Source organism: Pituophis catenifer, unplaced genomic scaffold (assembly GCF_029215685.1).
Source record: "Pituophis catenifer annectens isolate HBS135680 unplaced genomic scaffold, rPitCat1.0.hap2 SCAF_2, whole genome shotgun sequence".
Taxonomy (NCBI): domain Eukaryota; kingdom Metazoa; phylum Chordata; class Lepidosauria; order Squamata; family Colubridae; genus Pituophis; species Pituophis catenifer.
The window spans coordinates 154,923,787-154,937,044 of NW_027256882.1; the positions used below are offsets into that span (position 1 = coordinate 154,923,787).

At 37.4% G+C, this 13,258-nt stretch overlaps 1 protein-coding gene across 2 annotated transcripts in view; it reads right to left on the bottom strand.

The window, feature by feature from the left end:
• Positions 1 to 4,172: 4,172 nt before the first annotated feature.
• The window catches only part of LARP4 (La ribonucleoprotein 4), a 44,403-nt gene continuing 35,317 nt past the window's right edge, over positions 4,173 to 13,258 (bottom strand). For both annotated transcript variants that reach the window (XM_070937809.1, XM_070937808.1), the window contains 3 exons: positions 12,274 to 12,392; positions 10,081 to 10,249; positions 4,173 to 8,911 (listed from right to left, as the gene is read on the bottom strand). In XM_070937809.1, the coding sequence (XP_070793910.1) occupies positions 8,570 to 8,911; positions 10,081 to 10,249; positions 12,274 to 12,392 (630 nt within the window). In that variant the 3' untranslated portion in view covers positions 4,173 to 8,569. The remainder of the gene's footprint in view (positions 8,912 to 10,080; positions 10,250 to 12,273; positions 12,393 to 13,258) is intronic.

A 13,258-nucleotide genomic window follows, 5' to 3' on the forward strand; every position in this document is an offset into this window, starting at 1 on the left:
ACAGCCAATGATACGAAATTGCGTTTTTCCTCAGGAAAGTCGTCAAAAATTGATATCTACGTCTATTCTCTTACCCAACCTGGAATTTGTTTCAAAACTATTATCCGTTGGCCTTTATATGTAATAGTTTGATCCCTTGATCGTTTATAAAATTCTTCGCACAAGGCTTTCTTATTAAAACAAATGTGAATTTCCTGAGGGAGATTGTTCCTTTTTGCATAGCTAGTGAATACTCTAAAAGACTCATCAATATCATGTTGGATCATGCATCTATCCACCTCCAAAGTTTCTGCAACTATTTCTCCGACAATGTCATCCAGTTTTTCACCTTTCTCCTCCGCCACATTCTGTATTCTAAGAAAAAAAAGATCTCTCCATCTCCCAAAAAATTATTTCTTCCTCTAAGTCCCTATTTATCGTTATTTGTCTCTTCTCCCAGCTGTCCATCCACCCTTCGCATCTCTCCGTCTTCTTCTCCATCTCTTTCATTTTTTCCTCTTGTTGTATTAATGTCTGTCATATATCTCCCAATTCACCTCGCATCTGTTTACATCAAGGAGTTACATCTTTTTTTTTCAGGAAAATAAGAAAGAGGATACTTCAATATACCATACATGGGATACGGCTAAGGCAGTGATGAGGGGATGGCTAATCAAATACATGATTGATAAACGCAGGGCTGGTAAGAAACACCAAGACAACCTCTTGAATAAATTACAACGGGTGGAAGAAAGGATGCAAAATGGATTAACTCAGACAACATTGATAGAGGAAAGGAATTTCTGGCAACACCAGATTAAATTATTAGATCAAGAGGAATTAGCAAATAAAATAAAGTGGACTAAACAAAAAATTTTTCAAAGGGCAAAAAAAAACAGGAAGATGGCTGGCTTACCGGTTTAGGAAGGAGCAGGAACAACGGAGAATAGAAGGGCTGAAAGATGTAATTAGGAATCTTCGTTGTACTAAGGAAGGCAAGAGAATGGTAGCCCAGGATTTCTTTACACAGCTTTATCAGAAAGGGGAGGAAAATATTTGTGAAACTTGGAAATACTTGGAAAAGACAGACTTGCCTAAAGTCTCGGAAACAATGAAGGATATTCTTAATGCGGAATTTACGATGGAGGAAGTAGAAACAGTTATGAAAGCACAGGCGAATGGCAAAACCCCGGGTAGAGATGGCCTCCCAGTTGAACTACACAAAATAGTGTTTGATGTTGTAGGGAAACACATGACGGATTTATTCAATACAGTTATGAAAGAGGCTCAGGTCCCAGTATCTTGGGCTGAGGCTTCTATTTCTATTATTCCAAAAAAAGGAACTGACCTATCTCTTATTAAGAATTATAGACCTATATCATTACTAAATTCCGATTATAAGATATTTGCGGGGTCCTTGCAGCCAGACTTAGCTATTTCCTTAACCAATTCATTCACTCAGACCAAAACGGCTTCCTTCCTCATAATACTTATGAGATAATCTTAGAATTATCATGAATACATTAGAATTTTTCGAAAATCGCCCAGATAAACAATTAGCTTTAATTTTTGTTGACGCCCAAAAGGCGTTTGACAAAATCAGTTGGGAATTTATGATTTCTCAATTGGAATATATGGAGTTTGGTGGGAATTTTATTCGGGCAATTTGAGCTATCTACCGGGAACAGACTGCAAGAGTTTTTATAGATGGAGAGGAAACGGAGAGGATTCAAATTTGTAGAGATACAAGACAGGGATGTCCCCTTTCCCCATTGCTATTTGTATTGACTTTAGAACCCCTGCTTAGAGAAGTGAGAGGAAATACGGAAATAAGAGGAATGAAGATTAGGCAGGAGGAAGTTAAAGTCCAGGCTTATGCAGAAGATCTTGTATTTATTTTGGATCAACCACTGGACTCGGGCCTGAAATTATTATGCTTGATTAGAGTATGGGAAGGTAGCGGGATTATTGATGAATGAAGAAAAAACTAAAATCCTAGCCAAGAATATGACTCAGATGCAAAGGCAACAGCTGGAGCAGTTAATGGGTTTAAAAATGACAAAATTAAGTATCTGGGTATATGGTTGACTGCCAGATGCTCTTCCATAAAGGAGGATAACTATTTTCCTCTTTACAACCAGATGCTCAGAGATCTAGAAAGATGGAAAAATCTCCAGTTATCAATTTTGGGAAGGGTGGCAACCATTAAGATGTGCGTGTTACCCAAATGGCTATTTCTATTTCAAACAGCCCCGGTAAGGTTGAACAAAGAGTTTTTTTTACAAATTTGGATAGGAGTATATCCAAGTTTATCTGGCAGGGAAAGAAGCCGCGGATTGGACTTAAAATATTACAAGAACCTAAAAACAGAGGAGGACTTGGACTCCCAAATTGGGAGCTTTATTACCAAGCAGCAAACTTGATTTGGATGAAAGAATGGATGACCCTACAAAAGAGATGACTTTTGACATTTAAGGGAGCCAGTCTTCAACATAACTGGCACTATTTTTTATGGCCGGGAGTGTCCGGCCGCCCCAGACAGTTTGACGATCACTATTTACATAGGACTCTTGGGTACACTTGGGAAAAGATTAGAAGAAGAGTATATTCAAAAGTCCCATGTTGGATTTCAGCGCAGGAAGCTCAGATCTACCCGCCATTGTATAAAGGGGGGAAAACTTTGACTTATGAAGTCTTTTTGGATGCTCAGGGTAATCCGAAGTCACGAGAATGATTAACTCTCCAAGGATATAAGATAAACTGGTGGTCTTATTCCCAAGTGCACTCCAGGTATAAAAAAGATTTATATAGTGAAGGAATTTACCGTAAAAGACAAGAATTGGATAAGATCTTATGAGGAGGGAAAGGGGTACTATCTAAATGTTATATATATTTATCGTCTCTGCAGATAGGACAGGATGTAGTGAAGGATTGTATAACGTAGGGGCGAAATTTTGGATATCCCCTTGACTTCCAGCAATGGGAACAGATTTGGTTGAAAAATATGAAATTAACCATGGCCTCCTCATATAAAGAAAACATATATAAAATGGTCTACCATTGGCATCTCCCCCCTACAAGACTAGCTAAAATGTTTCCCAGGACATCTTCCTGCTGTTGGAAATGCGGTTACAGTAATGGAACTTACTTTCATCAATGGTGGACCTGCCCGCAGGTGGTTAAATATTGGAAAAAAATACGGCAGTGGATTTTGGAAATTACACAAATCAATTTGGAATTGAGGCAATGCCGGCTGACGACCCCCAGGAGGAGAGCCTTCTCTGTGGTGGCACCTACCCTATGGAACAATCTACCCCGAGATACGAGTGATCTCCGACCTCCGGATTTTTCATCGGGCCCTAAAAACTTATTTTTTTCAGTTAGCCGGTCTGTCCTGATTTTAGGGTTAGTTTTAAAATTTTAATATTTATTTTAATTGACAAGTTTTAAATTATGGGCCAAATTTATAAATTATTTTAACTTTATTTTTTAACTGTGATGTTTGTATAGATATTTTTTATCTGGCTGTTCAACGCCCTGAGTCCGAAAGGAGAAGGGCGGTATAGAAATTCGAATAAATAAATAAATAAATTTGAATAAATAAATTGAGGCCAATATTTTCCTGTTGGGGACAAAACCTTTGAATGTTAAATAAGGTATATGGTTCTTGTTGATTCATATTATTACTGCAGCAAGATTAGGGTTTGCGCAGGAGTGGAAAAATCAATACTTACCGATGGATTTGAAAATAATATATAAAATTAATGAGTGTGCGGAATCAGATAGATTAACTAGATTGATCAATGGTAAAAAAAGATTCAGAATTTTATAACAGTTGGAAATTATGGTACGATTGGGTCCAGAAAAGGTGGGATAGAATAGATATATGATGGCAAGTATGTATGTATAAAGGAATGATTTATATTTATGGACAATGTACTCACATTACACCATGGTGGCAGAATTGTATATTTCATTTGTGTATTGATGCATAGACTATATTAATAAAATAAAATTTAAAAAAAGGAAATAAAAGAAATGATCTATCTCATTTTCATTGATAAATTTCATGGATTTCTTTCACTAATCAATGTTTCCCCTCATGTCTCATTTTTGATCCTGTTAGATTTGAACAAATATCCTCTTACTATTTCTTTATTTCACCAAATAATATTCAGACAAAGTTGTTTTTTTAAGGTGGCTTTTATTATTTCCTTCTAACTGTTATTTCAATTTCCCATAGCACCTTGGCAATGTCAAAAACAAATACAAATACATGTATAATCTTAACAATTAAGCATGAACCTACTTTACACAATTTCTTGGATTAGACAGCTTTGACAACAGGAATAAACCAAACTGATAAGAAATAGATAAGCCAAATAATTGAGATATATATGAAGCCATCACTCTGCTAAGTCAGACTAGATGTATCACAGAAGTCAAACTTTTTGGGGGAAAGATATAGCTGAGTAGTTTGGTTTATTAAAAACAGAAGCCATTTGCACACCAACACTTAATATTTGAAATTTCTTTGAGGGAAATTTTATTCATAACTGATTTTTTAAAAAAGTCATTAAATAAAAGTGTTGAAGTTGTTAACAGGTTAGTTCAGAAGCTGATTAGTTCCTATGCTAAATTTTAAATCTACATTAATACACTCATTCCCATCTCTTCAAGAGTCGAGGGCTGAAGATGCAAATAACCTTCATCCAAAGAAGAAAAAAAAAAAAAGGGTGGGGGGGAAGAGAAGGGAAATCAGAGGTACCATCCTAAAGGAAGCCAATGCTATATAATAGATTCTTTCTCACATACACACAAGAGCATGATAGACCATTACAGACTGATGGTGATCTTATGTTTCAGAAGAAAATATCAAAAGTTAAAAGAAAAACCTATTGCATATTTCTTGTAATCAACAGTTTACAAAAGTTTAAGCAATCCCCACCCCGAAGTGCATTTCTGTTGCATTTTTATCAGTATACAATGTAGCATTTTATAAATTTAAAATAATCTGTACACATGTAGCAGGAATTTTTACCCAAGTGAATGTTCACTTGATGACAATAAAAATAGTGGATATATTCAGACATTTAGCTGATACTGATGAAGTAATAAGGCCATAGCTATTTAAATTATAGTAAAGCATTGCTTAAGTCACTTAATTGCTACTGATCTGCCCATATCTTCAGGTCAATAAGAAGAGTTCGATTTTAATCTGTTAAAACAGCATCACAACTTTCCAAGCTACTTGGGGGCTGGGGGGGAGAGAAAACAAATAGAAATACAAATTTCACCCACAGAGAATCTTCTCCTTTTCCCTTTTAGAGAAGTACAATACCATGGCTCAGAATTATTGAATAAAATTAAAGATACAGAATGTGTACAAAATGTGTAAAAAACCCAAAATTTCCTGCTAATGAAGATCTCCTTTCACAAGTTCAGGAAACAAAGGTAATTGTGATCGTTATCATCTTGCATATTATTATATTTCATCAAAAGTTTAAGGGTAAAAGGCATGTACGTCCAATGATGACCTATTGAAAGGGAAATACAACTGTTCTCTTAGTTGATAGTTTTGGCACTGATGCTCTATGAAATGCAAACATCAGCTTCATCTCTGCTGTTCCAATATTTACAATGAAAATGCTCCTTTTATTACATTTACCAGTATAAATCATACTGTCAATGTCATTTACATTCAACCATTGCCGAGACAGAGGATAATGATTTACAAGTTGGTCAATATATCAACTTTCAGTTTTAACAATGTCGATTTGCTCATTTACATTTAATGCACAGCTATGCAGAAAACAAACACTGCCAATATTGCACATCCTTACAGCAAGATAGTAAAATTGCCCAGACATTGAATCTAAAAACTTATTATGTCTCATTTCTAAAGTAATATGGGAAGACTGATGAAAATCCAATTCACTCTCTCAGAATAATGATTAGCCCAAATAACTTTGTTACTCAAAAGTAATTGCAATTAACAGCATATAGCATATGGTGGTTGTTTTTTTACTTCGTCATTCCTTCTATCTAAATTTACAGATTTAGGTATTTATGGTAACAAAATAGACAGGGATATTGGAGGAGAGTGGAGAAGATGTTAACTGAGGAAACGCTTATCAAACACTTCAGTTTTTGTAAATCCCTCCAAGGTATTAATCTGACATTGGAAAAGCTGCTTTTACACACTTTACACATACATTGCACAAGAGCCACTTGTGTGGGGAAAGCACACATGCGCAGACATAAGCTTCAGGATGTACAACACATCCTTTCCCACAATCAATTTTTTCCCTCACAAAAAAATATCTGTGAGCTATGTTTGCTTCAATATCCAGTAAAGAAAAGAATTACATTTAGTTGATCTGTCTTTGAATACTAGATTCCATTCAAGCATGGACATATAAACAGTTAGATTTCACATCCTTACATTGCCAAGTAACTTTTAAAGTAGCATCTTCCCACAGAATTGCATTCTTCTTGAAGAGGAAGCATTTTTAAATAACTCCCAGCAACTGTTAATTCAAATCCATCTTTAGTTTGCAATGACACAGTGCTTTTATCTATCCTAAAAACAAGTACGGTACAGTATAGCAGTTCAACCTTTTTTCCATTCCAAGTGCAATAATCAGAATTATGGGTCTTTTAAAATGAAGTATTTATACATTTTTCAGAATTCCTAACATTTTAAGTACTTCACCTTTTGTGTCATATTCAGCAAAAATAGCATTATGAGTAAACCAAAGTGGGTTTGTACTTAAGAGACGTGATCAATTATTTGTTTTAATGTAAAGTCTGCCAAGGCCAGCAGTTACTTCAAAATGAGAAATGATTAATAACATGCATAGAAAAAGAATATCAACTACCTTAAGTACATTTACACTTCTCAATCAAATAAAAAAAGTGATTGCCAAGCTGAATAAGTTAGAGAAATGACAAATCTGACTATATATATATATATATATACACACACACACATATATATATTTGTATATGTATATATGTATATGTGTGTATGTATGTGTGTATGTATATATAAAAAATAGATATGAGTGTTCTCAAAGCCATTGATAGAGAATGCCTACAGAATAAGAAACTGCCAAAAGTTTTCTGGCTAAGAAAAATCAGAAGATTACCATTTTCACAGTTAATTATTTATCTGCCACTGACATTTTAAAGTTATCACTAACACACAAACTAAAAATGCATGGTGGTATCTCATAACTGAGTTTTCCAGTGTTTACAACTAATGTCTTTAAATTTGTTTATTTGCTACCAACTAAAGAATCCAATATACTTTCCCCTAACACTTTAATACAGAACTTTGAAGTCTAGCATGTTGATTTTGCAAGATTAATGTTTTGTAATTGCCCTACTTTCTTAAATTCTATAATCATCAGCTTGTAAACCACACTGTTTGTTGCACATTCTTATTCTAATTAACATAAATCCTAATATTCTTGCCAATATTCTCCAAAGTAAGTTAATTTTCAGTTATCAGCTCTATCAAACAGGAAAACTTAAGAATCTTTGTTTTGTCTCCCCATTAAATAAAACCTGATTTCTGGTATAGTTTGAAACTCCTTCAAGTAGAAAAGTTGTTTTCAGTATATCAAAGTATGGCCCTAGGTTGGCCACTCTATTTGTTAAACTGAAGTCAGACCCCCAAAATTATCTTACCTCCTTCTAGAGAATTGAGAATATTAAAAAGTTGAAAATCTCAATTCAATGCACCAAGGTAATGTTTACTATGAAGTTTCACATTCCCTATTTTTAGTTCTGCATTAGTATCCAAATAACTACATTCCAGCTAGATGTGCTTAAAATTCTGTAATAAAGGATCAGAGAAAATATTAAAGCAATGGAAAAAAATGCTAATCCTAATTAGAGAAAATGCTGGAACAAATTAAAACCTTACCCACTATTTCTTGTTTACTAATCTTACTGTTTGCATACTCCAGAGTAAAATCATAGTTTTAAAAGCTGACCAAAATTAGTAAAGTCAGAGACTATATTTCCAAAACACAAAATCCTACAGTAGTACAATCAATTATCATCAGTGACTAAATCATGACATAACAGGTAATATGGCTACACTCATTCATACTGACCAAGCATGTCAGTTTTGGGGCTGAATTGTAATGCAAGGCCATTAATGGCATACATGTCATCTTACAAGCCATACCTTAAATAGATTTTTAGAAGTAATTTATAACTTTTACAGTTTTTTTCCAAAAAAAATATTTGCCCCCTCTTCAAGTAAGAAACATGCTAATATGTGTATTTGTTCCTCATCTTTAATAAGCTAGTTCTTAATGCAAAAATCTAATTCGAACAGGAAATTAAAAACAGAAAGTTACAAAAATTATAATCTTTATCATATTTATATTGATTCTATTTCTCCAGCATTTTGTATCACTTCGAGATGAATATTGGGATCCCTTTAAGCTCTCTCACATTGCAAACCCTGTGCTCTTCAATTTACTGTCCACTTTTCCTATATTTATTCTCTGAGCTGGCCAGTTTCTCCTCTACTGCTCTTTAGTTCACAGTTCTGATTAAATAAAAAGTTTGATCAATTTTCCTTTGGTGATCGCGGTGGCATATACTGTTCCTTGCCAACTCGCCGAGGCGCTCCCTGAGGAGAAGACCTACGTCCACATTGGCGCCTCTGTTCCCTGATTTTTCCTGCAGCTCCTTTGGGAGGCCCATTGCCTCTGAAAACAGCCAAGTCATTCATCCGTCCTTCAGACTTTTCATGTGCCTTCTCTCCAGCCTTCTCATGGGTGCCATTTTCTTCTGTTTTGGCAGGGGAGGTTACATTAGAACGCAGCTCCCTAAGTGGCTGAGCAGGAACAGAAGGTACTTCCTTTGGAGGTTTCTGACAGACCTCAGCATAACTGAGCTTCCGAGGTTCCTTACCAAAAGAAAAACACTTTAGTATGCCTCTAATATAACAAAATCAAGGGGCATATGCTAGTGACAATTTAAAATTAAAGCTATGTTTAGCAATTGTACATACAGTTAGTCCTTAATTTACAACTAGTTGCTTAGCAACTGTTTTAAGTTATGGCAGATCCTGGAAAAGCTACTTACAACCTAGTTCCAAAGTTGTAATTCCAACAGCCACCCTGTGGTCATGTGAACAACATTCAGGCAGATTCTGACCAACCGTAGGGACTGTAGCCTATCTCCCTCCTCCTCCTGCTCTCCCTGTTTTCTCACCCCACTGTCTCCCATACCCTCCTTCCTAGCCCCATCACCCGGTCATTTACCTTTCAGTGTAGATCTTCTGGAAGAAGCTGCTGTACATGGAGCCTTGCTACATAGTCCACTTGGGAAAGGGGAGCAGGCTGCTCTGCCCATCAGCATACCTGCAGGGCTTCATGGCTCTATCCAGGAAGTGGGTATCATTTTCAGAGTAGCCATGTTGCAGCTATTCTAAAAATGGTGCTAGCTTTCAGGATGAAGCCACACAGCCTAGAGATGCTGAGGGGATGGAATAACTTACTCTCCTTTTCCAATGTGAGCTTGGGAGCTCTTTAGATGGCAAATAAACAATCGGCGACAAGAGTTGGGGAGGAGGGTGGGATCCAGTGAGGTGGGAAGCAGCCCCAAACCCTGTGGATACTCAGTGGAGTAGGAAAGTAGGCCCAGGGCCTGAAAGCACCTCAAGGGACAGATAGAGTAGCACAGGGTGCCTCGGGGTGGGGTGGGACCTTGAAAAACTTAGGGCAGACGATCCTAGGATGGGCTTTCACGGGCTTAGCCCAACCCTAAGACACCTTCCCCCACCACCACTTCTCCACTTAATGATTGTGTTCAGGAGAGCAGGGATGGTGATCGTTAAGCAAGGCAATCATCTGGGCACCTTGCTTAACAACCACCAAGACTTGCTACTATAATGGACAGACTCCATTACGGTCATAAGTCAAGGATTACCTATATTTGCTTTTCTACCATTTTCATCCAAGTGAGTCTGACATTTTTATTTCAGGCTATTTTTAAAAGTTACATTCGGTACATTTATTGTATCTGGAAAGTGGTTTATTAAAACTATCAAAAATGATTGAAAGCAGTACTTACCTGTATCACTACAGCAGGCATTGGGTTTGCATTGGTTGTGGATGAAATGGTATTTGTCCTCGGTGATTTTACAGTACTGGGGGGGCATACAGATGAAGGTGGGGAAGTCTGACTTGCAGCCTCCTTGTGCACATAAACCTCTTCCAATTTTTTCTCTTGCTGAGTGGTACTAGAAAAAACATTCAGAATTGTGTGACATCTTTCAGATTCACTTCAGAAAATCTTTTTAAAAAACAAAATAACAAAATGAATTGCTTTGAAGCACACAGACATTTTCAAACAGATTAATTTTCTGCTTTGGAAATAAAGGCAACTACAGTCAGATCCAGAAATATTGGGACATCAACACAATTCTAACATCTTTGGCTCTATACACCACCACAATGGAGTTGGAATGAAACAAACACAATGTGCTTTAACTGCAGACTGTCAGCTTTAATTTGAGGGTATGTACATCCAACTCAGGTAAACTGTGTAGGACTTACAACAGTTTGCATATGTGCCTCCCACTTGTTAAGGGACCAAAGGTAATGGGACAGAATAATAATCATAAATCAAACTTTCCCTTCTTAATACTTGGTTGCAAATCCTTTGCAGTCAATCACAGCCTGAAGTCTAGAATGCATAGACATCACCAGACGCTGGGTTTCATCCCTGGTGATGCTCTGCCAGACCTCTAATGCAACTGTCTTCAGTTCCTGCTTGTTCTTGGGGCATTTTCCCTTCAGTTTTGTCTTCAGCAAGTGAAATGCATGCTCAATGGGATTCAGGTCAGGTGATTGACTTGGCCATTGCATAACATTCCACTTCTGTCCCTTCAAAAACTCTTTGGTTGCTTTTGCAGTATGCTTTGGGTCATTGTCATCTGCACTGTGAAGCGCCGTCCAATGAGTTCTGCAGCATTTGGCTGAATGTGAGCAGATAATATTACCCAAAACACTTCAGAATTCATCCTGCTGCTTTTGTCAGCAGTCACATCATCAATAAATACAAGAGAACCAGTTCCATTGGCAGCCATACATGCCCACGCCATGACACTACCACCACCATGCTTCACTGATGAGGTGGTATGCTTAGGATCATGAGCAGTTCCTTTCCTTCTCCATACTCTTCTCTTCCCATCACTCTGGTATAAGTTGATCTTGGTCTCATCTGTCCATAGGATCTTGTTCCAGAACTGTGAAGGCTTTGTTAGATGTTGTTTGGCAAACTCTAATCTGGCCTTCCTGTTTTTGAGGCTCACCAATGGTTTACATCTTGTGGTGAACCCTCTGTATTCACTCTGGTGAAGTCTTCTCTTGATTGTTGACTTTGACACACATACACTACCTCCTGGAGAGTGTTCTTCATCTGGCCAACTGTTGTGAAGGGTGTTTTCTTCACCAGGAAAAGAATTCTTCGGTCATCCACTAGAGTTGTTTTCCGTGGTCTCCCGGGTCTTTTGGTGTTGCTGAGCTCACCGGTGCGTTCCTTCTTTTTGAGAATGTTCCAAACAGTTGTTTTGGCCACGCCTAATGTTCTTGCTCTCTCTCTGATGGGTTTGTTTTGTTTCTTCAGCCTAATGATGGCTTGCTTCACTGAGTGACAGCTCTTTGGATCTCATCTTGAGAGTTGACAGCAACAGATTCCAAATGCAAATAGCACACTTGAAATGAACTCTGGGCCTTTTATCTGCACACTGTAATTGGGGTAATGAGGGAATATCACGCACCTGGCCATGGAACAGCTGAGAAGCCAATTGTCCCATTACCTTTGGTCCCTTAACAAGTGGGAGGCACATATGCAAACTGCTGTAAGTCCTACACCGTTCACCTGAGTTGGATGTACATACCCTCAAATTAAAGCTGACAGTCTGCAGTTAACGCACATTGTGTTTGTTTCATTCCAACTCCATTGTGGTGGTGTATAGAGCCAAAGATGTTAGAATTGTGTCAATGTCCCAATATTTCTGGACCTGACTGTATGACTTTTGTTTCATGCTTTCAATGTTGGTTGATTAAGACAGCGACCTGAATTAAAATATTCAAAAGGAATCAAACTTACATAGTATTTTCTGTCTGGGGGTTATGTTAGGAGAAAACTTGCCAATTTTACCGGTGTTAGAACTAAAACATACAAAAATATATTTGTGCTTCTCTTGCCATACAAAATATTTATTGGTAATACTTGTAATTGGAAGACCAATCTCCATACCTTAATCCAGGAAGATCAATCCCATAGGGAGAACTGGCATTCGTGACAGGCTGAACAACACTTTGGCCCTGCTCTTCCTGAGTGGATGTTAGACAAGTAACTGTCAAATCTTTGTTTTCCTAAATAAAGCAAAAGGGAAGGAAGAATGTTTGCAAAAGTACAGGTTAAAAACTAAGTATGTTATTACAGAAAATAAAAATTAGGTATCATATAGGCCACAAGCCACCTCACAGCATTGAGATCAAGGACAGACAACTTATTGTGGCCCGAGTAGCAAGGATCAAAGTGGGTAGTGCAGGAAATAAATAAATCATATTTGGAAATAAATCACCAAATATGAGCAAGCCTCAATCCAAAAACATTTAAAACAAGAACAAGGGGCTCCATCAACCCTATCTTAAGGCCTAGTGCAGCTTCATCTAAGATTGAAGACAGAAAGCAATGGAATTGGGGGAATGAGGAAGACCTTCTCTGCTGTTGCTCCTACCCTCTGGAATATCTTGACTCCCAATGTGAGGTTGGCCCCAACCAGACTATCTTTTCCTAAGGGCCTAAAGACATGGCTGTGCCATTTGGCTTGGGGCTCCAGTGGGGGATCAGCGCAAAGGAGATGGTTGATGCTTCACAGCCAGCTCTCACAAACCAAGTCACTGAGAAAGCCAGCAACTGGAAAGTCACACTCATGTCTTGTTGCGTTCAACAACTGCAGGTAATTTACTTATCAAATGCAGTGGAACAGACAAGTTATGCACAGTTATGAGATGTTTCAATTACAACCATGTCACTTAGCAACAACTTTGCAGGTCCCAATTGAGATTTCTTCATTTGTTACTGGGCAGTAATGTGTGGCTGAAGAACTGTAAGCCACGTTTTTCAACAATTTTTGCTTAATGCTGGATGTGAAAAGAACACCTTAAAATAAAATTTCATTTTTCTACACTGTACTGGTGTAAGCCCAGAATGTACTAAGGCTTTAATTTCTTGA